Here is a 20,778-nt window from a genome sequence, read left to right as displayed (position 1 = left end):
CTATGCTTACTACACAACACGATGCTAAAAGGAGGGGGAGGCCATAGAAAGGAAAGGGGAGCCAGCAGGAGTGGGGGAGTGCTCAGTCTGGGCTGCAGTTGGAATTTTGTAAAAATACACTGGTGCCCGGCCAAGCAGTAGGCCATGTATGAAGAGCCAAGCCTGTCAGGGCTGCGGGTCGCCCCATTAGGTGGTTTATTTGTTCGTTCGTTGTGCTGGAAATAGAACCTTGCACTTATCCGGCATGTACTCTACCAGCTGACACCCTGATGACACACAGGAATGCCAAGCCCTCTGTGACAGCAGCCAGCTCACGCTCAAGTAGGGGATGCTGCAGCCCGGGGTGCAGGCTGCACTTACCTGCCCCAGTGTACAGCGAGGTTCTGCCCGATGGATACCAGTAGGCTGGCAGGCCCGTGCTCCCATAGGCACTTCTGAGCCCACGCCGCTGCGGACCTCTCCAGCTCATCATCCCAAGTCTGTAGGGTAGAGAAATGGCAACAGACCGTCAGGAGGACCAAGCGGAAACCCCAGCCCCCGGGACTGTCAGAGTGCAGGCTGTGCCTCTAGCCTGTGAGAAGCCCCGGTGAGTGCACAACTTGGGGCGGGTTGCCAAATGATAGCAGTCAGACACAGAGCAGCCAGGTGAGATCCTGGTCACTCACAAGCCATTCTTAGGGGCCAAGTGCACCATAGTCCCAGTGCCAGCCCTGGATACACTCAAGCCTCTCCCTGACTTCCTGCCTCATTCCTGGAGAGTGCCCATTTTATTTCATCTACATAGAGAGCCGAGGCTTTGAGATGCTAGACCTGAGGCCCACAGTCTCATACCCAGATAGTCTAGAACCAGGCTCTGGAAAATCTACCAAAGTAGAGGTTCTAGGCCAGGGGCAAGGAGTGACCCTGTGTTGTGTGATCACCTTCATCCTTACCCCAACCTTCACCTCAATTCTGAAAAGCCAACCAAAAGGGGGGTGTTTGAATGGCCACTTCACTTGGCTACCCCAAACAACTGTAGCAAGAGCTCAGGAAAGCTGGCCTCTCTGGCTTCTGTCATCCTAAACAAAGACCAGGCATGACAAAGCAGCTAAAAGAGGACTGCCCAGGTACCTCAGGAGCCTACCCAAGAGAAGCACACACTCACTCCATGGGCTGACATCTTGGAAGGGTGCACAGATTTCCAGAGGGAAAAGATACAGGTTTAGACCATGCTTCCCCAAAGCAGCCTTACTCGGGCCCACACAGCTGGCCATTCATTCTAGGCCCTTGAGACCACGGAGAACCCATTAGTCCAGGGTGGTCTCTGGAAGAAGTTGTACTGTCTGGTTTTGTGTACCAAGTTGACACAAGTTATCAAAGAGAAAGAAGCCTCCCTTGAGGAAATGCCTCCATGAGATCTGGCTGTTAAGGCTTTTTCTCAACTAGTGATCATGGGTGGGAGGACCCATTGTTTGGTGCCATCCCTGGGCTGGTATTCTTGGGTTTTATAAGAAAGCAGGCTGAGTAAGCCAGAGGAAGCAAGCCAGTAACATCCCTCTATGGCCTCTGCATCAGCTCCTGCTTCCTGACCTGCTTGGGTTCCAGTCCTGACTTCCTTTGGTGATTAACAGCAATGTGGAAGTGTAAGCTGAATAAACCCTTTCCTCCCCAACTTGTTTCTTGGTCCTGATGTTTGTGCAGGAATAGAGACCCTGACTAAGACAATAGTCAATGGCTGCTTGGGGAAGGAGGTAGCCATGTGACCTGGTGGACACAGACAGAAACAAGACTGAACAGGGAGAGAAGCCCAGCCGTGGCTTCACTAAGGAGAGAGGGAGAAAGGAGGGATTAGAAGAGAAAGAAGGTGGGGTGCCTGTGGGCAGAGTGCTTGCATCTTAGTTAGAAGAGAGCCTGTAGCTGAGTCTGTAGAGGGCATCTCAGTTGGCAGAATGCTTGCCTCGTGTGCACAAAACCCTGGGCTCCATAAACTGGGCACAGTGGTGGGCATCTGCACTTGGGAGATGGAGCAGTTCAAGGCTATCCTTGACTACATATCGAGTCTAAAGCCAGCCTGAGCTGTCAGAAAGGAACCCAGGCACATTAGTAACCCCAACACTCACAAGGTTGGATGCAGATGGGTCAGAAGTTGAGTCAATCCTAGCTACATAGTGAGTTCAAGGATGGCCAGGACTATGTGAGACCTCTCAAAATTTAATAAAAAAAAAAAAAAAACCTAAAACAACTGCACCTTCCCTGGGCCCGCCATCACCCCGTGGGATGCTCACCATGTACTCCATGTTGGAGGCAGGGGGATACACCTGGCCTCGAAGTTTGTTGTGTAGCATAAGGATTTCCTGGCGGTCTGACATGGGAATAGCCCTGCGCACTCGCGAGTGTGGCTCCTCATGCTGGTACTTGCTCAGCAACCTCTCCAGGCTTGTGGTGTTGGGAAGGAAAAAGGCCTGCACTCCACAGACCAGCAGAGCCAGCCCCACTGGGACCATATTGTTCAGAAGACAGCTCATGGCTCCACACCTGCAGCCACAACGAAAGGGATGGCGTAGCCTGGGCTCCTGACGTAGAACTGGGCACGGGAAGGTTCTGGAAGGAAAAGAGGAAGTAAGGACACAGCAAATTAGAAGCAGGTCAGGCATACCCAATGCCACTTCATCAGAACAGAAAGGGCTCTGTCCCATTAGCCAAAGTTGACCCTAGCCTTTGCTCACACAGAAACACTAGGAACGTAAATCTCACGAGGACTTGGGAGTTCCAGAAACAAGGTGAACAGAGGTAGGGAGGGAATGGAAGGCAAGCCAGAGTTCTAGAGAGCTACTTGCTGTCCAGGAGGTAGAGCAGAGGCAGAATGCTCTCTGTTACCCAGACATATGATTCTACAGTTCCCCTTCTACAAATGGGACAGCTTGGGTTAAGGTATCTACCCAACAGGAGCTGGGGAAAGAGAAGTGTTCTTAGGTCTAGCGGGATGTTCACTCTCTGGAAGGGCTTTTATTATGACTTGAGAATACCAACACACCCAGTTCAAGGACAGGGACACCCAAAAGCCAGACAATCAGGTCTAGCTCTGAGGTTCTTGCATACTACCCTGCACTAATGAAGCCTCTGGGAATGCTTAGCCAGGGCACACCCCTGGAAACCTTTCAGGGTCCCAACCAAGCCTGTGTAAGACCAAAGGCACAACCTGGAGAGGCGGGGCTCAGCTGTTCTCTAGTATGCAAGAATCAAACCCTGCCCTGCTCCAAGGGACAAGGCCTCAGGAGCAGAGCCCAGGAGACCATGATATGCCCACGGTGTGCAATGGCCCCAGCCAGAAAACATACCAAGAATGCAGAACATTCAGAGCTGCCCGAGCTCTCTTGGGTTAGTCACACCCCCACCTATGCACATCCGAAGCTGCAGAGTCAGGTCAAAGTGACACACCAAAACATGTCACTGCCTCTCCACCCTGGAATCATGACAATGCCCCACCTGGGTTTCTCCGTGCTTGACTAGTGTGAAGGGTAGAACCCAAAGCATTAGCTGTCATGTGACCTTACTGTGGCCGACCAGATGAAAACCCAGGCCTAACTGAAACAGATAGAACCAGGGTGCAGTCGGTGGGAGAGACGGTGAATTGATTGGTGGCAGGAATGGGGTGGAGAATTATACAGTGGGTAAAAGTAGCCAATAAATACCGTATGGTGGTAAGTTTAAAAACGGTTAGAAGACTGTGTTAATGACACTGCACATATGCTTGATATGTAGGTTAGGAATACAGCTCAGCAGTGGGCTACCTGGCCACCTTCTATTCCTAGAGCTGGCAAAGAATAAGCAGAAAGGCAACACAAACACACACAGTCACACACACACACACACACACACACACACACACACAGAGTCATATATATATATATATATATATATATATATATATATATATATATACATACACAAGTACACACACAGTCATATATGTACACACAAAAGTACACACACACACAAGTACACACACAGAGTCATATACACACACACAGAGTCATATATATATATATATATACATACATACACACAAGTACACACACAGAGTCATATACACACACACAAGTACACACAGTCATATACACACACAAGTACACACAGAGTCATATACACACACACAAGCACACACACAGAGAGACACACATATACAATGCACACAGAGTCACATATATACATACACATACAGAAGTACACACACACACAGAGACACACACATACAGTCACATATATACATACATACAGAAGTACACACACACAGACACACACATACAGTCACATATATACATACATACAGAAGTAGACACATACAGAGACACACACATATAACACACAGTCATATATACACACACATACACAAGTACACACACAGACAAACACACATACAACACACACAGAGATATACACACATATAAATATGTATACAGAAACACTCAGACATACATGCACACAGAGACCCAATTATATGCATACATACACAAACATATACATGTAAGCACACATACTCTTAAACATACCTATGTACAGATCCAGATACATAGATATATCATATATAAATAAATAAATTTTAGGATATCACGACACAGACACAGGCAGAGGGACACATGAGAGGACACAAAATGATGCCACCTACAAGCCAGGGGAGACCTCGAGGGGAGCCAGCCCCACCCACAGCTCCATCTCTGGTCTCTGGTGATGTGGCGACCATGTGAACTGTGGGGAGCAAGAAGAGGGGGATCTCAGGTATCCCTGGGCCGCAGCATGTTGAGGAACAAGATGGAGGGAGAAAGACTCCATGGGACCCGATGTTCACTGTCAAAGCAGTAAGCCACGAGCTGGGGAATGGCTCACAGGGTCATGCCCTGAACCCCAGCTTGTGAAGGTCATTCACCATCCCCCACCCAGACAGCTGTATCAAAACTAGAGTCAGGGCCAGATATGCCATGCCGTCCCTTCATTCCAAGGTTGAGGCCAGAAGATCCCAAGATCAAGACCAGCCTGGAATACATGGTAAGTTTGAGACCAGCCTACACAGCTTGACAAGATCTTGTGTCGAAATAAAAGAAAAATTAAGGGACTGCCGGTGTCTCTGTAGTTAAGGGCACTAGCTGCTCTTGCCGAGGACTCGGGTTAGATTCCAGAGTCTATATAATGACTAACACTTACATCTATAACTCTGGCTCCAGGTGATCTGATGCTCTCTTCTGACCTCCATGGACACCAAGCATGCACACGGTACACAAACTTACACAAAGGCAAAAACAGTCATATACATAAAGAAATCAGATTTCGAAAATCGTAATAAACATCCCGAAGGGCTGGAAGGACCAAGCTCGCCCCTCCGTACTAAGTATGTGTGTCTGCCTTTTCTTTAAATGGCATATGATATGTGCTTGCCATGGGGTGCACACGGAGGTCAGAGGACAACTTGCTGGAGTCAGGGTGGGTCCCAGGAATCAAACGGAGGTCATCTGGCTTGGTGGCAAGTCCCTTGGCCTACTTTCTAAGTCATCTCACTGGCCCAAAGACCTTCTGTGAAGGAGCAACACGAGGTGCCCTGGTTGCCTAGATTTTAGCAGTGACTGAGCGGACCCTGACAGAGAGTCTGGGGGGCTTCGAGGAGAAGTCCTACCCTTTTCTAGGTGAGCACCTGGCTGACATGGCTCTCCATTACCCAGAAGTGTGATCCTACGGTTCCCATTCTACAAATGGCACAGCTAGAGTTAAGGTGGCTGTCCAAAATTGACAGGCAGAGACAGGAGCTGAGGCTAGAGGGTGCCCATCCTGTTTCACTACTCTCTCCATAAAGTTCTATTTTGACTCCTTCCAATGCACCTGACTTGGGGACAGGGACAGTCAGGCAACTAGGTCTGGCTCTGAGGTTCTGTCATTCTATCCTGCCTCCCAGGAAGGATGCTGGGAAGCTGGTCAAGCAGTGACTCTGTAGATGAGCACCCCCAATTTTGTCACTCCAGGAAGACAAACGGAGCTTCTAGAGTACTTAGCCAGGACACATATCCCCTCCCCCGCAAACGCATGTGCAGTACCCACTATGCTGTATCCTTGACACTCTGTGTGGGCTGCCCTCTCCGGCTGCAGCCTGGCCTCATTTTCCTTTGGCTTTTAGCTGCTCACAGTGGGGGCCTGGGGGGACCCACTCCCCTGGTTTCTGGAATAAGGCCCATACTCCTGGACTCTTCTCTTCCATCTGACTCTCCTTGGCCTTGCCAAATTCCACACCCTTTTTCTTTTCTGTGTATGATATGCATGTTCAAATATGCATGTCCCCACATGTTTGGATGTCTGTCCACACGTGCGCACATGCATGTGAAGGCCAGATGTCTTCTTCAATCACTCTGCACCTCATATACTGAGGGAGAGTCTCTCACCATTTTCTAGGTAGCCAGCTTGCTCCAGGGATCCTGCCTCTGTCTCCTGTGTGCCAGAATTACAGATGGTCACCACACCCACCTGGGTTTTACAGAGATTCTATCGATCTGAACCCTGGCTCTGCCACTTGTGCAGAAATCTGTTTACACCCTGAGCCATCCCTCTGACTCTCAGCATCCTTTCTAGAGAAGCCTCCCCCTTCCAACCTTCTGACACTCCATCATCACTCACCGACTTGGACTAACCCCATGGGGGCTGGAGGGCTGCACAGCCAAGAGGGTCTCTCCAAGGTTTCCCTCTCTTTGCTAGTGACAGAACAGAATCAAGTGTCTAGGAAGGGCTAAGGCTAGCAGGTGGCCTTCCTGGAGTTGGCTCACTTTTTTGCATGGCCTAAGATGGGTGAGCTCTGAGAGGCAAGGCCCCAAGCGACTTCACCCCAGGATTGCCTTTCCTGTCACCATTACAGAGCCTAAAGATTCCTGGGCATTAGCCCACCATGTTGAGCAGAACTCCCACAGATCAATATAAAGATGAACTCTCATGAGTTAATGCTGTTTGGAAGGATTAATGATTTTATAGCATTTGATTTGATTCAAATAATCTTAGGAAGAAAATTTTTAAGAAAAGGCTTTAGTTGCTTTGCCAGAAAAAAAAAAATGTGATAAAGTTGGAATCAAGAATAAAATGTGCCCACTCCTCAGAATAGTAAATAAAGGCTGCGTGATAAGGAATATAATGAGCTTTCATAATCACACTAAACGGAGAAATAGACTTAGGACAATTCTGTGTTCAAGGAAAAACATTTGGGTCCAAGGATGAAGCCACAGGTGTGCACTGTGATAAGGCGAGGCCATGGAAAAACTGTTGCTTTGTAGTTATACCAAACTTACAGAAAGAAGCACTGCTTTGAACTTAACATCAACATCTAAAAATGTAACATTTTATCTATGAGGTAATTTTCTAAAGAATTTTTGTCTAAAAAGGTATAAAAAGGTCAGAGGAAAAAAATAAGTTGTTGGTTTGGGGACTCTCCCCCATCTATCCATCCATCCATCCATCCATCCATCCATCCATCCACCCACCCACCAAATGTATATGTCTGTTTGTCTATGTGTAAGTGAGAAGGCTGGCCAAAATGTTTGTGTGAATGTATATGTACCCGTGTAAATTAATTTCATTTTTTTCCTTTTCTTTTCTCTCTGGTTCAAAAAGAGTTAACAAGCCTAGCCAGAGGGGCTCCTGGCCAGCCTGTGAGGAGGGAGAGCTAGCAATAAATCCTCTACCTAATCCCCTGCTGCCATACAGCGAGAGTTAATTATCAGAAACCAGAGGCATTTAGCCTTAGAATAGCAAAGAGTTTAAGAAAGGTAAATATTACCATCGCTGTCTCCCAGACCTGGAAACCCTCTAGATGCTGGAAAGGTCACCGGTACCCAGGAGACCCCAGCCAGCTAAAACATGCAGCTCCCCCAAGGCCAGGAGGGGTACAGGAAGCTTGGACAATTCTTGAACTCCAGGGTTAATGGGGAGACTCAAGAGTTTGAAATCAACTCTGCTGGAGTGCCTACATTGCTAAGACTGTGCCATGCAATGGGACGTGGCTGTGGACAGAAGAGTCTGTAGCCCCATTTCATAGCACACAAAACTGAGTCCTGCACACATTAACAGGCATGGGAGTCTGGGCAGCCAGTTGGAGGGTGAGCTTTTTGAAGGCTTGAGCACTTGACAGTTTTCATCACTTTAGCCTTCGGTGACCCTCCCAGAGCTGGATGGTACTTGATGCCACTTAGAGGTCTAGAAGCAGACTTGTTGAAATGCTAGCAAAGCTCCTGGTCCAGAAATAAGGGCCCAACAGGGAAGATTGTTGCATCATGTAGCCCAGCTGCTCCGTGTTGGAGGAAGCCTGCCAAAAAGATGTCAGGGCTAAGACACAACCAGCTGCTGGCCCGGCCTCCGCACACGCTGTTCCTGCAGCCCAGCCCCTGACCCCAGAGTGTCCGCTGCCAAGCCTGCCGGTGAACCTCTGCTCACCGTGGACTCCCCTTCCTGGAAAGCCTTGTGGGAATTAATCACTCCGTAGACCTGTCAGCCCACTCACCCGAGTCCCAGCGCCTGTCTGACACATCTCTGTTCCATAAATATTTATGGAATGAGCGAGGAGGGGCATGCCTTCTCTGTTCTGGATCAGAAGAGCCATATAAGGGCTGTGGTCCATGGGGGGCCTCTCTGATGGCTGCATCCCGGGCTTTCAGGGAAACAGAACCTGGGTCTGACCCTTGACTTTGCCTCTCTGCATGTGGGGTGGGGGCAGCTTTGAGTGACGGAAGTAACAAGTTCATGGGAGTGGAAACCACATTGCAACATGGTTTCACAGGCTAGGGCTGGGGCTGGGGCTGGGGCTGGGGCCTCAGCTCAGTTGGTAGACACAAACACAAAGCCGTCTGTTCCATGCCCAGCACTTTGAGATGCACTTGAGAGGTAGAGGCAGGAGGATCAGAAGCTCAGGGCCATCCTCGGCTACATTATGAGCTTGGGGCTAGCCTGAGCTACCTGGGACCCAATCTCAAGCAAACAAGTAAAAGTCGGGAGCTGGGACCAAGGGCCTGGAGCTGATTGGACAGTCCTTCCTGCAGCTCTTAGTTCAAAGGCTCAGCTTTGCTTGAGCAATCAATATACAACTTAAAAATGCTGTTAAGCATCTGCAACTTGGGAGGAAGGAGCCCCAGGATTCATGGCTCCAGGCCTTTTAGCCTGGGCCTCTTGTCTTTCTGAGGAAGAAGGTCCCAGGGCATTGGGCTGGAGGGTCAATGCTAGTCCTCTGGATGGGAACCACGCAGACAACTGTGCGTGGAGATGAAGGTCATTTTCCTTTGGGGTCCCCTGTCCTTTGTGTCACAGACCTGTCCGTCTGGGAGCCGGCCCCCAGCACTAGGTGTGGTCTCTATGCGCCTCGCCTGCTCGCTGCTCACAATGGGCTTCCTGATGTGTTGGGTTCTGGATGATCGACACCCAAGAATACGGCCGGCTGTGTACTGCTCACCCTTTCCCCTGGCGTGCACGTCCGCTGTGGCCAGTTCCAAGCCACCAACCCATGTGAAGCCACTAAGGACCGTGTCTGTAGGAAAAACCACTGCAGTTACCCCACTGGCCATCGGCCACCTCGAGGCACCGACAGAGTGAGAAGCAGTTTGGAAGGTCTCAACTCAGCCTTAGGACTCGGCTGCCTTTCATTTAACTGTGACTTCCTTTCTTCAGGTTTGTACGATTTCGCCTCCACGGAGGTTCTGCTTTCTGGTCAGTGACCTGTGAGAAAACTGAGCTATCACCCCAGCATACCAAAGGCTAAGGACTCCATAATCACAGTGATGACTTGGCCAAGGCATGACAAGTGGAGATAGCCCCTTCGTTCCCGGAATCTTACGTGTCATCATCTGTACAATAGATGGGCTCACTAATGTTATTAGACCCATTTCACAGATGAGGAAATGGAGGACAGTAAACAAAGATAATAGACAGCCTGGTCACGGTCATAAAGAAGGCCTGAGGGGCAAGGACAATTTACTCCTTATGCTCCAGTTTCCCATCTGTCCACCTTACCCAGGCAACAACTCTGTTCCACTGCCCCATATTGATGAGATGTCAAGGCCTAGAGGCCTGCTCACTAGATAGCCACTGACCCCCACACAGCCAAGGGCTTTCCCAGCTCTCTCCTCAAATCTAGCAAGGGAGAGCTAAAGTCTGAGTAAGAAGCCAAGGACGGATCAGAGTCATACCCACAAACCACCCAGAAATCCCGGGAATGAAGTGTGGCTGGGAGGAGAGACATCCCTCACCCCACCCCCAAGCAGATCTCAGTGATCCAGGCTGGGCAGAGAACGTCCCGTTACGCTGGGTGAGCAGCAGACAGCAGGCGGTGGCGTCTCCCCTCCTAGCTCGATCCTGTCTGCTTTTTGACAGGATCAGGGTCAGACTCAAGGGAGGTGAGAGGCTGGCTCTGTCCCTGCTGGCCACCCCACAATCACCCAAGCTCCCCACACCTAGATGCTGGCTAGCAGTGCTCTCTGACATACAGGATCATGTGTCCTTTGTGCCTCCAGCTAGAGACATGGTCTTTAGGGGACCCATGAAACAAATTCAGATGCTTAACAAACACAAGAACTCTTCGATGTTTGCCAAGTGCTTTACCATTAAGCAATATCTTCTTATCACTTTTTGTTTTGAACCAGGGTCTCCCTAAGACGCCTAGGCTGTCCTTGAACTCGTGATCCTCCCACCCCAGTCTTTCCAAGAGATGGGATCAAAGGCCTAAAATACTAAGCTAGTCTAGTAATGGACAAAAAGAATACTCAGTCAACAAACATTCAAACCACTTCATGCTAAAACCCAAGTATGTTCCATGAAAGTCAAGATAATATTTTTTTAAGGCCAGATTAAGTGCCTGGAAAACAAATTAATGTTTTCTTAGAAATAACCCATGCGCAACTTCTGGACCTGACTTCGTTCTGCTGATGCAGGGAGGTTTCCATGGCAACAATTCACATCAAACTCCGGATAAGGAAATAACTGGTGCTGCAGTCATAAGCAGGGTAGGAACATGTCTGAGTTGGGCCCGGGTTCAAATCTCACCCTCTAAGGAAAGTTTCAGGCTACCCATAGGATCGTTACCTCTCCACAGCTCTAGTTCCTCAGGGACATGGCAGGGCGGGGCCAGGACAGGGGTCACTGCCTATCTGGCCTGTGTCCACAGAACCCCTTTCCCTTTTCATTCTGAGTGAATTTAGAATTCCAGATGCCTTTGCTCCAAGAAATGGGACAACCGGGACTAGCTGCACAGCCCCTAGGAAGGCAGAAACAACTTCAGTATGGCAGGGCCAGGAACTAGATGTGGAGGGTCCTTGGTAGGGCTCTGCAAAGAAGCAAGTCCTGAGACCTTCCTTCCCAGTCAACACTGGTGCAGGGAGCTAGGCTGGAAAAGGCTCCTGCAGAGGCGGGGCCATGACCCCTGTGGTTGGTGTGGAAGGATGAAAGTGTGGAGGTGATCCCACCTGCATGTGCTGAGGTCAAGCACAGAAAAGGAACCGGATCATAGGTAGTCAGGGCCAGGTAGCCAGCCAGGGGTTCTGAAGGCGCTGTGAGGAGCCCTGCTTTCTATCTAGTACAGAGAGGATGCTCTGTACAAAGTAAGCGCTGGTGAGGTCTGGTTCAACTTTAAAAGCCTGCCCATGGGCGGCAGGCCGGCAGAACCTCACCTTTGCGTGTGGCCCACAGCCAGCCAGACTCCAAGGATTAAACACACAGTTCCTTCATGTGAAGTTTAAACCCGGCCTGCACCTTTAGAAGTCTGGAAACGGTTACCCTGAGGGTGGGGCGTCAGGAGAGCCTGAGGTACCTCTGTAGGCTGGCTGGGCTCGGTAGCCTCATCTGGGAGATTTACCTGACAGAGTGAGTGATGCTCTCTCCTCTCTTAGACGTTGAACTTCAGGAAGAACTGGGTTTATTTTAAGTTGGAAATATCTCAGACTGTTTGAAAGACGAATTGCAAAAGGCCTCTCCAGAACCTCACTGGCACACAGGATAGAATCAGAGCCATCCGAGGCTAGCCCCTCAAGAGTCTCTGGCTGAGACTGGCCCCAACAACCCCGAAAAGTAAACCAAAAGGAAAGAGTCCAGATAAGGGCCAGCCAGGAGCATGGAACCCAGACAGGGCCGGGCTCACCCCCAAGCTGGCAGGGCACTTTGTCCTACATTGCCAAGGCCCTGATGAAAATATCTCTTGGTGCTAGCCAGGATGCCAAGGTCCTGGAAATAAATAGTGTGTTCAGCCATGAAGGAGGACAGCTAGGGAGCAGTGTGTATGTGTCTGTGTCTATGTGTGTGTGTCTATGTGTATGTGGTGCGTGTCTCTGTGTGTGCCTAAGTCCTTTTGTGTGTATCGGTGTATCTGTCTCTCTGTGTGTGTCTCTGTGTCTATATGTGAGTGTCTGTGTATCTGTCTGTGTGTCTGTGTGTCTGTGCCTGAGTCTCTTTGTGTGTCTGTGTGTGTCTATATCTGTGTATCTGTGTGTGTATGTTGATGTTCTTCATGAGTCATATACCTTATTTATTTATTTATTTATTTATTTGCATTTTTAAATGGTTTCTCACTGGCCTGTGACTTGCAGAATCAGCTAGGCTTGCTGGACAGCAAGCCACAGTGCTGGAACCGCAGGCGCATGCCGCCACACCCAGCATCTTCACGTGGGCTCTAGGGATTGGTCTTGGGTCACTGGGCTTGTACAATAAGCACTTTGTCACCTGAGCTGTCTCCACAGTCCTGCAGCTGGAGCAGGCTCATGAGCAGGACTGGCATTCAGAGCAGGTAAGTAGATGCACCCAGCAAGGTCCCTGTCACCCAGAGGCACTACACATGCTCCAGAAGGATCCCAGGATCTTTGTGACTCTCACTAGGGTCCCAGAGTATCTGAAATCAGCCCTGTGCAGTGTGCCACCAGGTGCAGTGTGCTCCCCAAGAAAGGTTCTGGTTTTGGCTTATTGGTTGCTCCTAAACCAGGGCTCCCACATGCTGTACAGCAAAGAGAAACCCTGACCCAACACCCTGCTCCTTGGCTCCAGGTTCCAGGTATATTTCAGCCACCAAGCTCCTCCAAAGGCAGGGGGATTGGCAGATTCGAGGCCAGCCTTGGCTACATAGCAATGCCTATTTAGAAGAGAACAGGTTGGCAGCCACACTTCCTGGATCAGATGGTCTCTGGTCACTTGTGTTTCTGTTGAAGCCTTGGGGTGGCTGCTGGTCTTTGGACCACACCTAGGGAATCCCTGCTCTGAAGAGCCTGCCTGCCCTCTCCTCATTCCACACCTTAGCTTTTATTGTTGTATTTGTTTGCTTGGGGCAGGATCTCACACAGCCCAAGTGAGCACTGACCTCATCACGTTGAGGATGACCTTGAATTTCTGATCTGCCTGCCTCCATCTCTACCACTAGGATTGGGGGGGGGGGGTGCCATCATGCCCTGTTTATGAGGTGCTGGGTTCCAGGTGAGCTGGGAATGGAGCCCAGGGCTCCGTGTATATGAGGCAAATGCTGTTTCAGCTGAGTCACCTTCCCCTGCTTTACCTCAATTTTTCCCAGACCTCAACACATCCAGACCTTAGTCCTTAGCACCTGCCTCTACCAGCGAGTGCTTCATATTTTATACAGAAGGGATTGCTTTGAGTATTTCAAAAAAAAAATGTATATTTTCAAGTCAGTTTATTCCTGACCCTCATGAAGACTCTGAGAACTTGCTAGAAAGAGCCACTGGGAATAAAATCAGAGCAAACGTAAGTGGCCACAGGTTAAAGGTCAGTTACAGAAGGCTTGCTTTCTGTTGGCAAAGGAAGTCGGGGCCCACATGGTGTGAGGCCCGGAGGACCCCACCGGCTGCTTTTACTACCCTGTAAGCACAAGGCTTCAGAAAACCCTATAAGTAGTGTTCAGAACTTCGGGGTCCCTGGGGTCACCTCACTCTGGCAACACAACTTATTCTAGAGGAAGCAAACACCTCCATCTCCTTCAGGACTTGCTCCTAGATAGTACTTGCTAGTGGATAGCACAACCCTTGACAGAAAGATAGGTCACGTTACCCTGGGCTGACCCTTCACCCTGGCCATTCCCATTCCAGGCCTGCGGAGCCCTGTGGAGCTCTTCCTGGTGCGATCATCAGCTCCCTCAGCTACTTTTCCTTCTCCTTTGTGCTTTTTCTAAGCTGAAACATGGTGGCTTTGGTGTCCCCAGCCCACTCCATGAAGGGTCAGAAGGCATCAACTTGGTGCTAGCTTCCAGTCCTTGAAAGCAAGGGAGATCCTTTCTGCCAGGAGGATTTGGGGACAAGGCTGGCTCTGGGATCTCTGACCTCCAAGCAATATGGAAATACGGTTGTCTTTTGTTCTGGAATGTTGCCACTCGGTATCAAAGCATGACATGTTCCAGGACCCGGATTGAAAATGTGGGCTTTCATCATTTGTAAGAATTTTTTTTTTCTTATGATGGGCCAGAAGTTGCAAAATCTCTCATTAGCCAACCCCCCCCCCGAGTTTGTGGCTTTTTCCTAAGCTGACGCAGCACTGGAGGCCAGGCTAACCTCCTTCTGGCTGGATCATCATGTCCTCATGGCCTGGAAAGGGGGGGGGGGCTGCTGCCTGAAAGTACCACAGTTGCAAGCTAAGGGTCGGAGACAGAGCAGGGCTCCCCCAAGGCAATGTCTCAGTCATGATTCTCAGTGGGTTTCTGTGACTCAGGACAAGACGTCAGCCCTGCCACAAAACTGTAGGCAATAGTGCCTGTCCCCACCACGGAAGAGCTCTCTGCCAGCTGGGTGAGAGCAGGCCGGCTGACTTGGCCTCACAGAGGATGAAGGAACCAGCTTTCTCACCGTTACGCATCCAGTGACCATGTGACCTGCTCTCTCCTCTGCACACATGTGCACAGGACCATATGCACAACTGGGGCAGGATCTCACACAGCCCAAGCGATCCTTGACCTGGTCACATAATTGAGGATGACCTTGAATTCCTGATCCACCTGCCTCCATCTCTAGCTCTAGGATTGGGGTGGGGGGGTGCCCTGCTCTAAAGCACTAGACAGTACAGATGGACCCCACTGTGGGTTCAGCAGAAGGTGCTGTACTGGATGACAAATGTGACTGTCACAGCCACAACGTTTGTTGTGACATAAGGCTGCCCTTAGCATCACCAGGTGCCTGGCCCCAGGTGGGATTAGAGGGGTGGGAGGGTGGGGGACAAGATGTTTGCAGAAGTAAGTATGCAAAGAAAAACATGCTCTACAGAGAGTAGGGGTATGCAACTTAGAGGTACAGCACATGCCTGGAACCCCCAGTGATGAGCTGGGGCATGGCTAGGTGGTGGCAGGTGCACTGGCCTTGTACACACACTGCCTTGTTTCATCCCCAGCACAAACATGAGGCAGACATGGTGGTGGTACAACCATAATCCAAGAAATAAGAGGACAGGAGCCAGCCTGGGCTACATCGTGAGTTCAGGGCCAGCCTGGGTGACACAGTGAGACCCTGTCCCAAGACGAGAAAGAAAATGCCGTAATAAAACCACCACTTCGCATACTAAAACAAACAACCAAAACAAACACTAATGCCAGGTAGGTATGTTGGTGTGTGGCTTTAAATCCCAGAATTTTGGGAAGCAGAGGCAGGCGATCTGAGTTCGAGACCAGGCTGGTCTACAGAGCAAGTTCCAGGCCAAGGCTACATTGTGAGACCTGGTCTCAAAAAAACCTATGTAGATGGGGCTACCAAATACATGGTGCAGGGTTCCATCTGTGAGAAATGTCCAGAATCACCCAGGAGTTGAAGGGTCATAACTATTCATGCCACAGAATGACAGTGCTCAGGAACTAGATAGTTGCACTGGCCATACAGGCAATGCCCCTCAATTGGACACTTTACAATGCTGAATGTTAGGAGGGCTGAGGAGATGTCTCAGCAAGCAGTTAAGAAAGAACACTTGGCCGTTCTTGCAGCAGGCCTAAGTTTGGTTCCCAGCACCTTCACGGGGTGATTCACAGCCACCTGTAACTCAAGTTCCTGGGGCTGGGTCTGACACTTCTCTATCCTCCTTCGGGCAGTACGTTCCCATGTACAGACCCTCATACAGACAAACACAGACAGAAAATACCAACTAAATAAGTATTTTTTTAAAGTAGTACATTTTGGGGCATTGGGATGACTCCATGGGTAGAGGCGCTTGCTGCCAAGCCTGAGAACCTGAATCCATGAATCCAGTCACTTCCTTAGATCCACAACTGTAGAAGGAAAGACGGACTCCACGAGCTGTCCTCCGACTTCCACACATGTGCATGCGAATACCCACAAACATAAATGCACGAGTGCGTACGTGTGCACCCACACACACTCAATAAATAGTGATTTTTAAATTTAAAAATGTATTTTATGTGTATGGGCATTCTCTATTTTTTCAAGAAAAGACAAAGCAGAACAATATGACTGAATGCCCTGGACTCAGGACCCCCTCAAATGGCTGCCCCTGTCTGCTCTGTTGCTTGTAGGGTGCTCTGTTGGGGATATCATGAGGTTCCCTGTATCCCCCAGCTAAAGACGTCTCCATGAAGGAAAATGAAGGCATTCTGACCACACCGTGGTTTCCCCGAACTGAAGAGCCATTAAATTATCAACCCCTTGACTGACGTGGGTTCTGCACATCTGGGAATCATCAAATGCAGTGAGTTAAAAAAAAAATTTTTTTTTAAAGCTGCTAGTTCCCAGAGTAGCAGACACAGAGGCACCTTCCCTACTCACAAATTACACCAGCGACGGCGGAAAAGGCCAAGGTCAGCACCAGGGTCCTGCCTGCAACCACTGCAGCATAGTTCATTCAAAAAGGATGCCACGTGGGGGGCTTTGAAGGGGCCTCTTCCTCCACCCAGGTCCTCCCCCTTGCAGACCAACCCCGCCCCTCTGCAGCACAGCAGCCAGGCTCTGAGATCCTCACTGACATGGGTCACCAGGCTTTCAGTGGACAGAGTCCTGGTGAAGAGCCCTGTCAGCCCAGCTCCTTCTTGCCCTACACCACCCCCACCTCTACCCCACCTGGGGCAAGGCACCTGGGGATGCTAAGAGCACCCTTATGTCATGAGACAAACCTAGTGGCACACTCTGCTGTGACAGTCATCTGGTACAGCACCTTCCTCTGAACCTACAGGGGGGGCGCAGCCAGGGGCCCAGTTGTTTGGTGTTCTGCCCATGTGTGCCCCTTGAGCATCAGAGGATGGAGCACGAGGGCTCACAGGGCATCTGAGAGATCGCTAGGGGCAGCCCTGGACATGGCTGGTCATAAGATGTCCCAGAGAAGTGTCGGGTGCCAGCCTTCTTGCAACTGTCACTCTGTTCTATGTAAAAATCAACACCTCCCTCTTCATTTCTCCCCTCTGGGAGCCTTATCCAGATGTCTGCCCTGGACCTCTTAGATTACCCACCCCTGGGAAGGTCAGGTTGAAGGCAGAGGCAGCAGTGGACAGATAAGCTGTCTTTTAAAAAGCAGGACAGGACCTACAATGTGAATGTTAGAGCCGGGAGCAAGACCCACCTGGTTAGATTACAAGCTGTTCTCTACTTCCAGCCCAGATTTGGGTCCCTGAGCTACTGACCCAAGTCCCTGGGCACAGCTCCCAAGGACAGGCACTGTAGCCCCACACCTGCTATTCCTCCTGGGGGTGAGGTGGGGACAGTGGCAGATTCTGTACATCCCTCAGTCCGTTTGGGGCAGGCAGCATGGCCCAGCCTTGTCCTGCAGGGCTGTCAAACTCCAGACCTGAAGGGTGGAGTGTGGGATCATCTGAAGCAGGCAGGCCTACCCTACTTCACCAGGGCAAGGAGCCCAGGGCTAACAGTGGACATTTCCAACCCTCTCTTGGCCCCAGGAGAGCCAGGCATCCAGACAGCCTCTCACAGAGGCTTAGTCACCCTAGCAACTCACCTTTCCCTGGGAAGATGGCCAGTTCAAATTGCACTGCAGCAACAGGCATCTGGTGCTGAGTCTGTACCCCAAAGGAGCTGGCCTTGGCTCTCCTCATCTGGGGCCAATACTCCTGGCAGGAGGGCTTACTCAAGATGCCCACTCTAGGAAAAGACCCTGCAATGTGTTCACTAAAACATTCTCTAGAAGAGTCGCCTGTAATCCTGACACTCGGGAAACTGAGACAGGAGGATTCCTGTGAGTTAGAGGCCAGACTGTGCTCTACCTGGACACATCCATGTGAGACAGTAAAAGGTGAGTTCTAGACCTGTCTCTGCTGGGTACAGCTCACTTACCTCTCTAGCCCTATGTACTTTTTTCTGAAATTCGGGAAGGAGACCTCCTCACCACAAGCCTGTTGTCAATGAAATTTAAAAGGGGCGTGGCTCTGTCATTCGGGACCAAAAGCACCTACCTACCTGCATACCTGGACCTTATTCTCACAGGGTGAAAACACCCCTCTAACGCAACCATGCCAACAGCGAGTCAGTTATCGACACCCACTGACAACACGCCTCTGTCCCCCAAATGGTGGCAAATCGCACTGGGTGGGCAAAAGAGTGCGTGCCTCAGTGGAGCGCGAAGCTGCGTGCAGCCAGGCTAGCGATCCCAACTCTGACTCGGCTTCCTAACCCTGAGTCAGTCCCGGGCAAAAAGCTTTGAAGCTGAACCTCAATTCTTCGTCTGAAAAGAACTTTGCAGGTAGGGGCTCGGGAGAACGGCCGGCACACAGCCCTGAAGCACCATGTCTGCCTTAGTCAGGGCAAGAGCGTCGCAAAAGACAGAAAGAGAAAACACCGCAGCTGAAGCAGTGGGGTGGCTAAGAGTTCGAGAACAGCCTAGGCTACGCGACGAGACCTGTTCTCCTACAGACAAAAGACCAGCGGGATCGAGTCCCTCTCACCTGCACGGAACTCTGGCCTCAACCTGGGCAGCGCTGGGAAGGTAAATTGCGGCTCTGGGACCCTGCGGATGCTGGGCGCTGCGAGTGGGTCCGGGACTTGCGCGCCGCTCCTAGTAGCTTCTTGGAGCATCCTGAGCCACGCCCCCAAGTCCACAGACAGCGCTGATTGGACTGCGGGGCGCCGGCCCCGCCCCTCCCCGCCCTGCTGCTTTAGGGCAGGAGGAGGCACTGAGGACCACGATGCGCAAGGAGCGCGCGGCCCCTAGCCGTGACCATAAAAGTAGTTTTCATTGAGCGCTTTCTGTGCACGGCAGGCTGGGCACTCTCGGGCAGGCGATGGCCCGTGGACCCCACCCCGTTCTACTACTCATGTTAGGGACCAGACAATAGATCACCGGAAAGCGCATGCTGAACCCCGGTGTGCGCAGTTAGCCGCCCGCGACCTGTTCCCAGACTAGGAGGGTCTCGTGGGTTCCCAGTAATCCAGGGAGGAGGCAACGTCCCACTTCTGTGGAGAGGTTATCACGCCTCCTCAAGAACCCTAGGGCGAGGTTCCAGTAAGCTTAGTACCATGTGCCCTCGGGCATTTTGGCGCCTACCTGAAGCAAATATCCCGAGGTTAGAGTCCGGGAAATTACTTTAGGTAAGGTTGACGCCCAAACCCTTAAGGGTAAGTGAGGGAATGGGCCAGAAGAGCTAAGAGACACCCCAGAACACTCTCAGTCACATAAAGTGGGGCTGGAGAAGACCACCCATCCACTAAGGCAAGTAAAGCCTCCCACTAACACCTCCACAAATACTACCAGGAGCAGGTGCAGAGGAGCCCTCTGGGGTCCTCAGGGGCCTAGATATGTTGGGGAACCTCAATTCCAACCAGAGATCATTACCCAAGTCCTTGATGCAGCGCCGTGTAGATAAAGATTTAGATATATGTTAATATCTTTCGTTTCTAAGCTCCCTTCCCGCTCTCAGCTTTGGAAGCATCGTCAACCGACCTGCCCTCACTAGTCTAAACCTCAGCAAGCACCAGCTGCTACATGCTGTGCTGTCTTCCAAGTGTCAGAGGGATCAGTGGTGATTAACAGGGCTCAGAGCAGCCCTCAGTGTGACCCAGGACAAGGCCAGTGAGGGTGGCACTGTGCTCCACATGTGCTGTTCTCTGGTGCTGATGATCTGGCCTGACCACCTTCACACGCGGCTGCTGCTGCCAGCATCCCCATCCTCCTCGGTGAAGGGACTGACCAACACAGAGATTCCTGCACACATCTCTGAGTCACAGGTCTCCAAAGCGCACGTGCCCACTCTGTTGCCAATGCCCGTGATCATTAAGCCTTGAATTCAGAACAGGATAAACTGGGTCCTAGTTCCACACCCACCCAGGAACGGGAAGCGATGAGGAACAGGATTCTTGTGGGACCCGACATTTGGGCAGGAGTGGCTTGTCGGTAATAAGGTCCAGGTTCTGGGTGGCCCCAGCACGTTTCCCACGGCAACCTTGCAAAGCTCATTGCCGGCATGGTATGGCTCTTAGACATCCATCCCCACCAAAGCATTCTACATGCCTGTCATCGTCAGGTCAAATCGCCACGCCAAGTCTCCCTCAGCCTGGCCATCCCTGCCCCAGCTCTAGAACCCCCAGCTCTCCCTCCTGCTCTTCCTCTGTTTCTCCTCTCCCTCCCCTCTGTGGCCTTCTCTTCTAACTTACTCCACTCCTCCTTCACCAAAAATCGTCTCTTTGTGTCAGGAGCTACGTACGGGAACTTCGAGGGCATCTTCTGGTCAGCTTCTCACAGCCCGATGGAAGGAGGGCTCTGCTTACAGATGGGGACACTGTGTACAGGCAGGTGAAGGTCCTTGTCCAGGGTCACCTGGTTGTCCATTGGTGAGACTAAGTCCCCAACCCAGACAGCCTGTGCGGGAGCCCCTAC

General features: G+C 51.0%; 1 protein-coding gene across 1 annotated transcript in view; it reads right to left on the bottom strand.

Moving 5' to 3' along the window:
* The window catches only part of CRISPLD2 (cysteine rich secretory protein LCCL domain containing 2), a 55,960-nt gene extending 37,008 nt beyond the window's left edge, over window positions 1-18,952 (bottom strand). Inside the window, exons 1-3 of the mRNA XM_080936622.1 lie at window positions 18,851-18,952; window positions 2,265-2,580; window positions 361-479 (exon numbers count right to left, since the gene is read on the bottom strand). Of these exons, the coding sequence (XP_080792748.1) occupies window positions 361-479; window positions 2,265-2,504 (359 nt within the window). The 5' untranslated portion in view covers window positions 2,505-2,580; window positions 18,851-18,952. The remainder of the gene's footprint in view (window positions 1-360; window positions 480-2,264; window positions 2,581-18,850) is intronic.
* Between the last annotated feature and the right edge of the window lie 1,826 nt (window positions 18,953-20,778).

Source organism: Micromys minutus, assembly GCF_963924665.1.
Source record: "Micromys minutus genome assembly, chromosome: 24".
Lineage (NCBI taxonomy): Eukaryota > Metazoa > Chordata > Mammalia > Rodentia > Muridae > Micromys > Micromys minutus.
Note: the sequence above shows the minus strand (reverse complement) of the source record. Positions and strands in the feature narration are given on the sequence as shown.